The sequence below is a fragment of the Ursus americanus genome, chromosome 4, assembly GCF_024610735.1.
Source record: "Ursus americanus isolate L20-20 chromosome 4, mUrsAme1.1.p, whole genome shotgun sequence".
Lineage (NCBI taxonomy): Eukaryota > Metazoa > Chordata > Mammalia > Carnivora > Ursidae > Ursus > Ursus americanus.
The window spans coordinates 34,946,482-34,961,387 of NC_142130.1; the positions used below are offsets into that span (position 1 = coordinate 34,946,482).

The 14,906-nt window shown below is 46.2% G+C and overlaps 1 protein-coding gene across 1 annotated transcript in view; it reads right to left on the reverse strand.

Moving 5' to 3' along the window:
* PDIA5 (protein disulfide isomerase family A member 5) overlaps positions 1 to 14,906 on the reverse strand; it is a 91,771-nt gene that overhangs the window by 42,309 nt on the left and 34,556 nt on the right. The window contains exons 6-7 of the mRNA XM_045812514.2: positions 11,604 to 11,696; positions 7,339 to 7,399 (exon numbers count right to left, since the gene is read on the reverse strand). Of these exons, the coding sequence (XP_045668470.2) occupies positions 7,339 to 7,399; positions 11,604 to 11,696 (154 nt within the window). The remainder of the gene's footprint in view (positions 1 to 7,338; positions 7,400 to 11,603; positions 11,697 to 14,906) is intronic.

Here is a 14,906-nt window from a genome sequence, read left to right on the forward strand (position 1 = left end):
GATGGGCTGGGTACGAAAGCACCGGCTCAGGCCTCGTGGCAGGAGTGCCAGGCCAGGATTGGCACACCTGACTGCCTGTCTTCCCATCATGCGCTGCATGGCCCTGGACAGGTCACCTCTCCTCTCTGGCTGACGGCTCCTTCTGGCAAATGAGGAGGGTTGGAGCAGACAACCTCAGGGCCCCTCCAGCACTGACAGAGGATTCCATGATGTCTGTGGCTCAACCCTCTGGGATTCTGTGGTCTACCACAGTCTCATTCTTCTCCTGGGATGGTGAAGGCCCCCAAGCTTTGGGGGACATGGGGCCCAGACAGCCAGGCTCCAAAGATCCACTACTACTCAGAGTGACCTTGATTTAAAAGCACGCCCCACCTGGCATCAGTCGGAGCAGGCCACATTTCAGCACTGATCCCACAGGACACACACACGGGTTTCTTCAGACATAAGGAATTCTGACATGACAGGCTGTTACTCTTTCTGACAACCACCCTGCTGCAAAAAGGCTCTGAGACGCACCTGAAGGCCGCTGACACCAAAGCTGCTTAGAACCCCGTGTCAGGCTGGATCTCATCTCAACATGACACAGTGGGGACAGGGCCATGCAGCAGCAGGCTGACAAGCTCTAATCCATGTTAGCTAATGCCGTGGCAGACTGCGGGCAGAGTAATACAGATCAGAGAGGTGCTCTTACCCACCGGGTCACACACAGACTCTGGAGAACTGTGAGCGGGTCCAAGCTACCCTGGGACCACTGGAACCTCCCCAGCACCACGTCTACTGAACCAAATGTGATGCAGGCCATTGTGACATGGAACTCCCCAAGTGCCCATGGTCCCTCCCTGACACTCCTGCCTGCAGACAGATGGACACACACTGGACACACGCCGGCACAGGAAGCGTGGGCTCAGGCCCATGCCATTAGTTCAGGCTCAGACTTGGGGAGACTCAGGAGAGTGGGAGCTGTTGCGAGGTCAGCACGCAGCACAAGCCCACAGCTCCTGCCCTCAGAAGACACGATGTACCTCTCTCCAGCAGCCCACACAGCACCATCCCCACAGGTGTCATGAAGAAAGGAACATGACATTTGTCAGGGGACACTGTTCCCACTGTGGGAATTCAGAGAGGCTGGACACAGGAACAACAGGCCACCTCGGCCGTGTGCCCATGCCCCATGCTGGATGCCACACAGTAGGGACAACAGGCCGCACAGCAGAGGAAGCAGCTCGGCTCCAAGGAGACCCAGGTCTGCATCTCCCCTCGACCATCTGCTGCCAGTGTAAGCCTGCGTACGCGGTCTGAGCCTCAGCTTTGCCATCTGTGGAGTGGAGGCAGCACCTGCCCTGCAGCTGAAGGACCGCGCCTGACACTCGGCAGGGAAGGCACCGTGAGCACAAGACCCGAGTGTGTGCCCCTGGGAGATCTGCGGCGGTGGGGGAGCTCCTCCACGGCGGACAGAGCTGTCACTCTCGGGAGGGAAAATGAGTGGGGGTGGGGGGTACTTGCTTTCACCCTCTCTTTACTTGGTGACTTGATGAGGTGGTGGGAGGTCTGACACCCGCTGGGCTACATTCATCAGTCAGGAGCTTAATTTATGAACCGTCCCCACAGGGGTGGCATCTCTAGTCCAGCTCTACCCGTCTGCAGCCTGCAGCAACCTTACCCACCGCGTCCTCCAAACTCCCCGTGGACAGAGCCCAGCAGTTTGGGGAGAAGAAGTTAGTGAGATGAAGAGGTGATGGGAAGAGTAATAGGAAGCTCTGGGCCAAGCCAGTTTCCAATTTAACTTTACCAAAAATAGAGCTGGTACTGTGATCTCTATCTGAATTTATCTTTCAACGGATTCAACTGAGACGCAGGGGAAGAAATAAGACTTATTGTCACTCTCAAATCCCCAAAGTTAGAGCAGTCACCCTTTCACTTTCTCACTAATTCAGTCAACAAACAATTACTGAATAAGCAGTAGGTCCTGAGGACTGGATTCCTTGGCAGAAGTAAAGCCTCCTGGGGCACCTGGGTGGCTCAGTTATTAAGCATCTGCCTTCGGCTCAGGTCATGATCCCAGGGTCCTGGGATCGAGCCTCGCATCGGGCTCCCTGCTCAGTGGGAAGTCTGCTTCTCCCTCTCCCACTCCCCCTGCCTGTGTTCCCTCTCTCGCTGTGTCTCTCTCTGTTAAATAAATAAAATCGCAAAAAAAAAAAAAAAAAAAAAGCTACTTAAAATTAAAAAAAAAGAAGAAGAAGAAGTAAAGCCTCCCACTGCCTTTGGGTTCATTCACCCCAAACATGATCAAAGGATCAGAGTCCTAAAAGACTTCCCACTTAGGGAATTGGTGTTTCCAGGAATAAGCTGAATTATGAAGCCATGAAGGCTTGAGTGGACTAGTATAATAAAGGCACAAGTTTGTTTCAATATAAACAACAACAAAAGAGTCCTGGGGTTAGCTGGGACCCAGGAGGCCTTCAGTCTGACCCTTCCACAAATTTGAACTTAACAGCTCAGGGTTTTCTCCCCCTTCCCCAACTAATTGCTCTGTGACACCAACAAGGGGTCTAACCTCTCCTACCCCAGCTTTCCATTACATAAAGACAATAACTATGCTTGCCCCTCTGCCTGCTGTGGTGAGGAGGATGGGCACAATGCCAGACAGCCTGGGGAGGGGCTGGGGAGAGATGGCTCGCATAGTCTAGCGCAAACTGCTAGGGAACCACTCTTTGTAAGTGATCAACTAGTGTCATTACACTGAAATCCACGTGGCTACACCATGATCCTGCCTTGCGACACGTATATATACTGACACATACTCTGTTTTAGTTTCATTCAACCAATGCATTGAGTTCTGAAGGGTTCTGAAACAAACTGTAGGAAGCCCTGTCCTCAAGGCGTTGGGTAGGCAGGACAATTCCTGAAGCAACTCACAGCTGGGCAGTTAATAAGATTCCTCCAAGAAGAAACAAAAAGGGGTGAAACCACCCAGTGAACATTAATGAAAAGAATGACCCAGGGTTAAAGTGCAGACCATTCTGAGCAGAGCCAGATCTAACAAGAAGTGGGACACCAGGGCCTCCTTTCTATATGCAAGCAGGTGTCTGAGAGGAAGCTGGGTTAGAGGGACACCCAGCAATCAACAGGGGAAGGGGAGAGGCTATTGTCATGGTGAATAAACCACAGGCCCAAGTCAGGCAGAACCACCAGGACCTCACAGAAGGATAGCCATCCAGGGAGGCATGATCACTCAGGTGGAAATGGGAGGAGTCTTTGCTCAAAGAACTTCTCAAGAAGGGGGATTCAAGGCAGGCCTTTAAGAGTAAACAGAACGGAAATGAGAAGTTACAACTCACATCACAGAAATACAAAGGATCATAAGAGACTAGTATGGACGATGGGTCACCAACAAACTGGACAATTTAGAAGAAATATGTAAATTCCTAGAAACATACAATCTTCTAAGATTAAATCAGTAAGAAACAGAAAACCTGAATAGACTAATTACTAGCAAGGAGTTTGAATCAGTAATTAAAAACTTGCCAACAAACAAAAGTCCAGGACCAGATTTAATACCTATCCTTCTCAAACTCTTCCAAAAAATTGAAGAGAAGGGGAATATTTCCAAGCACATTTTTATAGGCCAAAATTACCCTGATACCAAAACCAGAAGGACACCACAAAAAGAGAAAATTATAGCCCAATATCCTTGATGAACAGAGATGTAAAAGTCCTCAACAAAATATCAGCAAACCAAATTCAACCATACATCAAAAAGATCACACAACACAATCAAGTGAGATTTATTCAAGGGATGCAAGGATGGTTCAACATCTGCAAACCAATCCCCATGATTCACCATGTCAACAAAATGAAGGATAAAAATCATAAGATTATCTCAATAGATACAGAAAAAGCACTCAGTAAAATTCAACATCTATTTATGATAAAAATCCTCAACAAAGTGGGTATAGAGATAACATACCTCAACATAATAAAGGCCATATATGACAAAACCACAGCTCACACCATATGCAACAGGAAAAAGCTTAAAGCTTTTCCTCTAAGATCAAGAACAAAACAAGTATGTCCACTCTTACCACCTTTATTCAACACAGTATTGGAAGTCCTAGCCACAGCAATCAGGCAAGAAAAAGAAATGAAAGGCATCCAAATCAGAAAAGAAGAAGTAAAACTGTCACTATTTGCAGATGATATGATACTATATATAGAAAACCCTAAAAACTCCACCCAGAAACTGTTAGAATAAGTAAATTCAGTAAAGTCACAGGATACAAAATCAATATACAGAAATCTGTGGCATTTCCATACACTAATAATAAACTATCAGAAAGAGAAATAAAGAAAACAATCACATTTAAAATTGCATCAAAAAGAATAACATACCTAAGAATAAATTTAACCAAGGAGGTAAAAGACCTGTATTCATACTGAAGACTATAAGATACTGATAAAAGAAACTAAAGATGACACAAATAAATGAAAAGATATTCCACACTCATGGATTGGAAGAATTAATATTGTTAAAATGTCCATACTACCCAAAGCAAACTATAGATTCAATGCAATCCCTATCAGAATTGCAATGGCATATTTCACAGAACTAGAACAAATAATTCTCAAATTTTTATGAGCTGCGAAAGATCCCAAATAGTCGAAACAATCATAAGAAAGAAGAACAAAGCTGGAGGTATCATGCTCCCTGATTTCAAACTATACTACAAAGCCATAATAATCAAAACAATATGGTACTGCCATAAAAACAGATTCACAGATCAATGGAAAAGAATTGAGAGCTCAGAGATAAACCCACACATACATAGATAATTAACTTGTAATGAAGGAGCCAAGAACATACAACAGAGAAAGAACAAGCCCTTTCATAAATGGTGTAGAGAAAACTGGTCAGCCATATGCAAAAGAATGAAACTACTAGACCACTATCTTACGCCATACACAAAAATTAACTCAAAATGGGTTAGAGACTTGAATATAAGACCTGAAACCATAAAATTCTTAAAAGAAAATGTAGGCAGTAAGCTCCTTGACATGAATCTTAGCTATGTGTTTGTGGTGCAGACTCCAAAGGCAAGGAAAACAAAAGCAAAAATAGACAAATGGGACTACTTCAAACTAAAAATCTTCAGTACACTGAAGGAAACCATCATCAAAATTAAAAGGCAACCTACTGAATGGAAGAAGATATTTGCAAATCATCTATCTGATAAGGGGTTAATATCTAAAATATATAAAGAATTCATACAACTCAGCAACAAAAAAACTAAACAATCCGATTAAAAAATGGGCAGAGGATCTGCACAGACATTTCTGGAAAGAAGACATACAGATGGCCAACAGACATTAAGAAAAGATGCCCAGCATCACTCATCATCAGGGAAATGCAAATCAAAACCATCATGATATATCACTTCACACCTGTCAGAATGGCTTTTATCAAAAAGATAAGAAATAACAAGCGTTGGCAAAGATGTGGAGAAAAAGGAAGGCTTGTACACTGTTGGTGGAAATGTAAATTGGTGCAGCCACTATGAAAAACAGTACAGAGATCCCTCAAAAAGTTACGAATATGATCCAGCTGGTTCACTACTGGGTATTTATCTGAAGAATACAGGAACATGAATTTGAAAAGATATATGCATCCCCATGTTTATTGCAGCATTATATACAATAGCCAAGATAGGGAAACAACCTACATATCCAACAATGAATGAACGGATAAAGAAATGTGGGATATATATACAACAGAATACTACTCAGCAATAAAGAAGAATGAACTCTTGCCACCTGCAACAACATGGATAGACCTTGAGGACATTATGCTAAGTGAAATAAGTCAAAAGGAGAAAGAAAAAAAACAGGGGCGCCTGGGTGGCACAGCGGTTGGGCGTCTGCCTTCGGCTCAGGGCGTGATCCCGGCGATCTGGGATCGAGCCCCACATCAGGCTCTTCTGCTATGAGCCTGCTTCTTCCTCTCCCACTCGCCCTGCTTGTGCTCCCTCTCTCGCTGGCTGTCTCTATCTCTGTTGAATAAATAAATAAAATCTTTAAAAAAAAAAAAAAAAAGAAAGAAATAGTAAGAAAAACCAATAACTTCTAAATAAAACAAAATAGGAAAAGAAAATAGTGTGTCCTGCATCTGGCAGAGTGGACAGCAAGTAGTAAGGGTAAGTATGGTTTTGTAAAATTGTTTCAGCTTATGGGGCGCCTGGGTGGCGCAGTCGTTAAGCGTCTGCCTCCAGCTCAGGGTGTGATCCCAGAGTCCTGGGATCGAGCCCCACATCAGGCTCCTCCGCTGGGAGCCTGCTTCTTCCTCTCCCACTCCCCCTGCTTGTGTTCCCTCTCTCGCTGGCTGTCTCTCTGTCAAATAAATAAATAAAATCTTTAAAAAAAAAATTGTTTCAGCTTACTTATTCAGCTTATTTACTATAAGTATACATAAATTACGTAATTCAGGTATATATATATATATATAATTTATGTATCTATATGTGTGTGTATATATATTGTTTATACTTATAGTGTGTATACTTATAGTGCTAGGTTGCAATGAAAAATATTTTTACATGAATACTATGAAATACAGTAAAAAACTCTGAAAGCCACTGGTCTGATCCAACTCCTTCTCTTATAGAACTAGAAACTGAGGGGCAGAGAGGTGAAGGATTTGACCAAGGTCACCCAGCTCGCTGGTGGCACAAAGGGAATTAGAACCTGGGTCTTCTGGCTGTCATCTCAATGGTCTTTCTGCTGTTGCTATGGTCTCCTGCCTCATCAAGAGACTGAACCAAAATACGGGGCCCTTTTGTCCCTGGTCCCGACCCCCCCCACCAAACAGGTGGCCCCAGCAGAGCTGTGCAGGAGCCAGAGCTGGGCGGTCAGCTGCCCTGGGGGCCAGCCAGCGTTTGGACAGCGAGCAGCAGCAGCAGCACCTCAGAGAGGACGCTGAGACGGAGGCATGGCTCCACCAGGCACGCAGCTGGGGGAGAGGGCTTCAGGCCCCCAGGAGGCAGAGGGGCACAGAACAGGAGACGGCGGGAGTGTCTGGAGAGGAGACCTGTGCTGTCACGGGGTGGAGCTCAGGGTGAAGAAGGCAGAAGGATGCTCATCCTATGAGAGAAAAACTGATGTGGACAGCAGGAAGGGAGGAGCCGGATGGAAAGGCAAAGAGGCACAGAGACAGAGAGTGGGGCGACGGACACACTTCGCATTTTCAGAGCGCTGGGGCTAGTTCTCAGTACCCTGCCTCCCACCCCTCAGCTGCCCCTCCAAGAGTCTGAACAACTAACTCTGGCCCAAAGGAGAAAGGTCACTCACAGGGAGCATAAAACATCATCAGGAGTGGCTTCTCTTCCTTCTTCAGGAGCCGTCTGAAGTCCTGAGGCACAAACAGAGAACACGGCAGGTCACATACACAAGAAAACGACAGGGAGGCCACGTGGGCTCAGGGGCCCACCGCCCTGGCCAGCCAGGGGAGGTGGCTGGAGGGTCGTGGGCAAGCACTGCAGAAGTCCCGCGGTCTGACCTGAGGTGTGGTGCGTGCGGTCAGAGTCACGGCCGGTCAGGAGCTGGGTGATCGAGACAATCTATACCATCCCCGCATATTACAGACGGGGAAACTGAGGCCCCGAGGGGGTCCATGGCTTTGCCAAGGCCACTCAGTGTGATGAAGTAGTCAGCACCAGCCTACCAGCTTTACTTTCAGCTCTGCCTGAATAATTCAGAGACCGCAAGGAGCTATTCGTGTCCCATGCGGCTCAACGAGGCTGCCCCTTCATGTGATTTATGGAGTGCTTTTGTTTGGTGGGGATGGTTGTTTTCTCATAGCCCGACTCGGCCAGATGGGGATCTATCTGCTCGTTAGGGTAACACAGGGTTAACCCACACCTGCTAATCTCTTCCCCAGCCCTGCCCCACCGTCCATGTGCCCAGGAGTCCCCTGTGTGCACAGGAGCATACAGATGAGGTGAGCCCCCAAGCCCCAGGGGGTTACAAGCTAAACAAATCATTTGTATTTGTAAAAACCCTTAGAATAGCACCTGGCACGTTATTAGGCAATACATAATTATTTCTTAAATAAATACAATAAATGTAAAAAGACAAATGGTCACAGCAGCGCTACTGGAGAGGCTTCAGTGTAAAGCAGGGTTGGAGACCTTTTTTCCAACGAGAGTCAACGATGTCCCGGAAAAAGCAAATCTATCAAGGACTGCAGAGAAGCGCGATGACAGAGCATGTTCTGATTAAAATAATTCGCTTCTCTAACCAGTTTCCATAGAAGAAAATTAGAGGTTTTTCTCTTTTGAATAATAAAGAAAATAAAAGGAGATTACAAAATGCAGCTTTCTGGCAGCAACAAGGCATTAGGTAAATAGATGAGGGTTCATTCCACGCAATGGAATACTAGTGCATCATTAAAAACGATGAAGAGGAATATTTAACGTCACAATAAGATATGCATGTTACATTAAGTGGGGGGAAAAGCAAGTTACAAAGCAGCATATAAAATGCAACGACACTTTTGTGAGTAAAAATATTTATGTATGCATTATGTTGAAAGCCTGGAAGGCTAGAGAAAATACCAGCAGTGGGTATCTTTCAATGGGAAGGGACAGGGTAACTTTTTTTCTTTTATGCTTAAGCTGTATTTTCCAAATTTTCAACAATGCATATGTATTATTTACAATTTTTCAGTTAGATAAAAAATATTACAAATATTTTCTAGGAATTCAAAACATTTTATAATAAATTCTGAAAATGTTCACTGTTGTTTAAGTAACTAGAATTAAGTAATTCTACTCATTGTAAGGAAAAATTACTAAGATCTTTGACCCTGACAATGGGTAGAAAATGCAAACGCTTTGAAAATGATCCTCTGAAATCCCTGGAGATAAACCCTGGTAAAGATCTGAGACGAAAAGGGTTTTCTGAGCATGTGACAATAACCTGGGTAGAAACAAATACTGCATTACGTTCAAAGATGCTTAACTGCCTTCAACGTGTGGAATTCTAAGCTCACAAATACGAATCAGCAATTCAAACCTGAATTTAGAACTTTTAGTTATTTTACGCGGGGATTTGATCAGCAGAAAGGCGGCGACACCTTAGACTTCAATGGGAGAGAAACCAGCACAAAGTGTAACACGAGTACTGCCTGCAGGTGTGAAAACATTTTTTCTGCTTAGTATTTCTGGTTACAGAAGAACGATCTTTGGCGTTTCAGGACATGAACATCTTAGGGGAGGGAGGTGACAGGCAATCACTTTCCTGAAAGACTAGAAATGCGCATTATCACAAAATCTGCCCAGGAGCAACAGTGAGTTTAGGCTGCTTGGTTTTTCGTAACTACAAGCATAGAGGCCACCACCTCCTGACATCTGCCCCTCTTCCCTTGCCCTCAAAGCGCTTTTCATCTTTAAACACACACACACACACACAAAAAGCGCGAAGCCCACTGTGGGACTTGAACTTACGACCCTGAAATCAAGACCTGAGCTAAGATCAAGAATCAGACGCTTAAGCAACTGAGCCACCCAAGCGCCCCTGTTTTTTATCTTCTGACGATACTGGCACGTTCTATCCCAGAGAAATGTTGATGTCCAGCCCCGTAATTCAAATCGCCACAGACCTTCTGGGTTAGCCCACAATGATCACACACGATCCGTCCTCCAGAAAGTATAAATGACATCCTTTTCTTTTAGGCTAACAAGCAATAAGGGTCAATAATTTTAAATGAAAAGGGAAGAAAGGCAGAGGAAGATAAAAACTACATTTGACATTATCAAGATAAGAACAAACATTCTCCAGCTCGTATCACAAAAACAAATGACAAGCACTGGCAAGGATGTAGAGGAAAAGGAACCCTCGCACACGGCTGGTGGGAATATAAGCGGATGCAGCCATGATGCAAAGAGTAGGGAGTTCATCCAAAAATTAGAGATAGAAATTTCATATGATCCAGTAATTCCACTACTGGGTATTTACCCCAAGAATATGAAAACACTAACTTGAAAAGATCTATGCACCCCTGTGTTTACTGCAGCATTGTTTACAATAGCCAAATTATGGAAGCAGCTCAAGTGTCCATCGACAGACGAATGGATAAAGAAGATGTGACATATATATACTATGGAATATTACTCAGCCATAGAAACGAGATCTTAACCATTTGCAGCAACATGGATGGATCTAGAAGGTATAATGCTAAGTGAAATAAGTCAGACAGAGAAAGGCAAATACCATATGTTTTCACTTATATATCTAAAAAACAAACAAACAGGGGCGCCTGGGTGGCTCAGTCATTAAGCATCTGCCTTCGGCTCAGGGCGTGATCCTGGCGTTCTGGGATCGAGCCCGCATCAGGCTCCTCGCTGGAAACCTTTTTCTTCCTCTCCCACTCCCCCTGCTTGTGTTCCCTCTCTCGCTGGCTGTCTCTCTGTCTGTCATATAAATAAATAAAATCTTTAAAAAATAAATAAATAAATAAATAAATAAATAAATAAACACCAAACAAGCAAAACCAACCAACCAAACAGAAACAGACTGATTGAATTCAGAGAACAAATTGGTGGTTGCCAGAGAGAAAGGGGTTGGGCAATAGGTGAACTAGGTGAAGGGGATTAAGAGGTATAAACTTCCAGTTATAAAATAAATAAGTCACAGGAATGAAAAGTACAACATAGGGAATACAGTCAATAACACTGTAGTAACTTTGTATCGTGACAGATGGCAACCACACTTACGGAGGTGAGCACTGTGTAATATACAGAACTGTCAAATCACTGCTCTAGATCTGAAACTAATACACCACTGTACATCAACAGTATTTCATATATATATATATAAAAGGACATTCTCCTTCCATCTACAATACAGCACTGCTTGCCTCACAGACTACTGGGAATATAACAAAGATGTTCTCGCCATCCCATGTAAAGGCAGAGCCAAGCAAGTAAGGTACCCAAGGATAAAGATGCACGTTCAGGTCAGGTGGGGCAGGCTTAGAAAGAAGGAGGCTCAGGCTTGTATGGAGACTATAAATCAACCTCGTTCTACCCCGACCCCCCGTCCTAGCCGAATCCAGAAATGAAAGCTTAAGAGGATAAATAATTCATTCCAATTTACATGACTTAGAATTGTAGAGACCTGACCCAAGTCTCCAGAAATCCAACCGAAACCTCTGAGATTATTCTTAAAGAAAACAAAAACAAAAACAAAAAAACCCTGCTTTTAAACACCCACATACACAAAGCCAATCCCAGAGACGACTGAGTTACATAATAAGGAAAGGACATTTAAATGGATATTCCTATGAGGAAAATCTAAACCCATTAAAATACATTAAATAAGGCAGTGAAGAAGGGAAGAAGCTCTCAAGCAGCCAGCCTGTGATCTCCTGTGGGTTCCATCGCGGAGCTGGGAAGGAGAACAAATATTAGGGGCCTGGCAGTCCAGCTCCCTTGGAGAAAGCACAACTCATCCCTGAAAACTTCCCTTTCTCATTTCCTTGGGCATCTCTCCTAGGGAGCACTTGGGTGGGGGAGGCTTCCGGTGTCTACCAGAATTGATGGGGAATAAATTACCTTTTCACTGTCAATGTGGACAACATCTTTGGCTCCAGGATCTTCTTCCCACAGTGGGGGCCCTTTTGGATCCTTCAGAAAGGCCACTATGGACTGAGGAAAGGAACAGAGGAGGGAAAACTCATTTTAGCCAGGCGAAGAGGGAGGTGGGGAAATCAGGAACCTGCCCCATCTCCCTGCCCAGAGACCCACATGCCTGTGGAAAGAGTCTGCACGTGGCATGTGGCCAACCGCATGGGGGGGGGTACAATTCCACTGCCCACTGACATCACTGCTGAGGGGCCTAAAAATGCACCCTCAGCACCTCCACCAAAACTCGTCAGCCACGTGACACTGGACTCTTGCCAGCTGATCCATACCTCTGTGCTTCTTCATGGACAGAAACGAGATCTGAGACAATTCATTGGCTTATTCAAACCAGAGACACACTCCTGCTTCGGCTAGGTCTCATCTCCTCCAGGAAGCTCTCTGATCAATTTGAATCAAGGTCTCCAGTCCTGTCCAAGGTCTCTACATTCATGCACCAAAACTGTCAATCCCACAAGAAGGTAAGCACACCTACTTGTCACCTGCTCAGTTCTGTGTGATCCAAACCGGGTTGGGAGTACGTTAAATCCTGCATCCTCTGTGTGGGGCTCAAGCAGGATGCTCATCTCTGTGGCTGCCTGGTTGCTGTACTTCTCTCCCAAGACCCCTTTCTAGACACTCAGGATGAAGATCTGACAAAGACCTTCAGGTTAAAGGGCTTAAATAGTCTTTGTCACGTGGACAACTACCTCAAACCTCACCCCCTCTGGGGAAGACACATGTGGGGTGGGACACAGGGGCCATGTCCCTCCACTGCCCTCCACCCCTGCCACACTTCACCGGTCCGGGACAGGAGTGGCATTCCCTCCCCTCCGGCAGTCACTCTGGGAAATGGGCTCAAAATCTGTGAGAGCCAGTAATGAGTACCAGAAACCAGCCAACCTCCATGTCAACACAGAGCCCTTAGTGTCCCCCAACTGATGCAAGATTTGGTGACTTCTGTTCACTTCAATCAAGTTCCAACCAGCAGAGGACAAGCTGGGTGTGTCCACAAGTGTGGTGGGAGGGAGGTGGGCTGAGGTGAGAAAAGGAAACACCCTCTTAACAAGGCTCTGTGTTCAGCCCATCCACTGGTCACACACACAGGACGTCAGTGAGCCTACCCGTTCTGGACACCCCTGTTTGGAAAGAGCCACCATGGAAGAATGGGAGACAGCTAACATTTCGTAGAATTTCATTCAGGTAATGCTCCCTGGTCGTCCAATTGGAGCTGTGAAACACCTCCTGGCAAAAGAAGAGGGGCCATTTCTACCACGGCAAAGGCAGATCTGCCTCTCTGTCCTTGCCAAAGCTTCGCTGTGACAATACAAGTGGAAATGGAAGTGACAGGGCCTCCTGAAACCCATGCTCACCCACAGCTGCAGAGGCACCTGTCCGCCTGGGCCATGTGAGAAAGATGCTTCTAGGTGCTCACCTGTTTCAGAAATACCTGGGGTAGCGGTTCTCAATGCAGGGTGTGCGGCAGCCTTCAGGAGTCTGCCAGACCTCAGACTCCCATGAAAGCACTATTTAATACGTTACTTTACTTGCATTTACATTTAGTCACATGACCACATTTTACATTTACTTTATGCAAACATACTGTTTCTAGGGAGAAGATCAATGCCTTTCAGTGGATTCTCAGTGGGATTAGGAACCCAAAATAGGTTAGGAACTACTGCTCTCAGGGGGCTCCTGTCCGCACATCAGCATGAGCTGAGTTAAAGGGTGAGTGCCGGTTCCCATTCCCCCACTGCCAGCCCCGCCTCAGCATCAGGGAGAAAAGACATGTGGATGCAAAAGGGAAAGGAGTCCCCTCTGCTAATGTAATAACAGAAATCATCATACTTGCTTTTCAGGGGGAGGTTATTCCTGTTTAACTGACGGTGAATAATCCCAGCCATAGGTTCTCTCCAAATCGGTCTGCCCAACAAGATCTTGGGTGCAAAGAGTCCGCAAGGAGCAGTACCTGGAATGCCTCACGCCCTCAGCCCTCCTGTTCTGGGTGCTCTGAATCTGGGGAAATGGCCCCACACTCACACCTTGGTTCTCAGGACATCTTGGTGGCTGGGAAACCACACTCACAGCTACACGGCCTTGGGAGAAGGTCATCAGAGGCTCATCTGAGTTTCGGCTTCCAGGCACCTCTGGTCCTCACCACTTACAAAGAGTAAGGATTTTGCCGGACAGATTGCTGACCAGCAAAAGGCCACTTACACGGGAGATTCCTCTCTTTACTCTCACTCTGGCCTCTGGCTTCTTTTGGGGCCACAGCGCAGTGCCTGTGACCGGGTCCCTGCCGAACCAGCGAGCAGGACAGCAACAACAGCAGAGCGCGAGCCTGCAACCATGCACCCAACCCTGCCAGCGACCCTCTGTCTCTCCAGAGATCGAGGCCCGGGAGGATCCCTGAAAGGAAAGCAACCTGTGGCCAAGGAGGGCTGGGATCTTGGCCACTCCTGCTGAATGAAGAGCAGAAGCTATCAGGCAGTCATGGGAGACACTCTGCCACTCCCTCTTGCTCTGGAGAATTCCAGGGACTCTACCCCAGTCCCTGCTGGCCCTGTGGGCTTTGGGGACCCTGGCATTAAGAATGCTCTCTCTCCACTAAAGACTCTGACCTTGTCCAACGCTTAGCTCTCGTCTCCAGCTGGAAATCACAGGAAGGACAAACATGAGCAGATGCCACACACCTGGTCTTGGTAAGGGGTGGACAAAGGCCAGGACTCAGCCTCCGCTAGCTAGGCCAGCTCGGACTACTCGGGCTCCTTGCTCCTTCCCAGCTACTACAGTTCTGAGCAGCTGCTCTTTCTGGCTCTGTGATCCCAGGACAGCCGGCTCAGAGGGAGCCACTAAATGTACACTGGACAAAGCCTCCAAAACTAAAACAAAAAGCCCCCAGCCCCCCCTTCCATCACTGCACAGCACTCTCCCCCTCCCCCACCCAGCTACACCTCGTTCCTGGGGAGCACATGTTCTCTCCCAGGGCTTTAGCTGACGTCTTAATACACAATAAGAGGCTTAAGCAACCCTAGTTGGTAGAACCTTCTCTAAGTGTCTAAGTGGGTGTTAAGATGAGTAATCAGGCCGAGTCTGTATAAGGTAAAAGCTGTAGCGACTTAAAAAAGAACGAGTGCCGGTAGATAAATAGGAAATGACCGCGGAGCTAAGGAAGAACGGCAGAGGAGAGAGGTCCTACGGCCACACAGACAGATGGACAGATAGGAAAGACTGGAA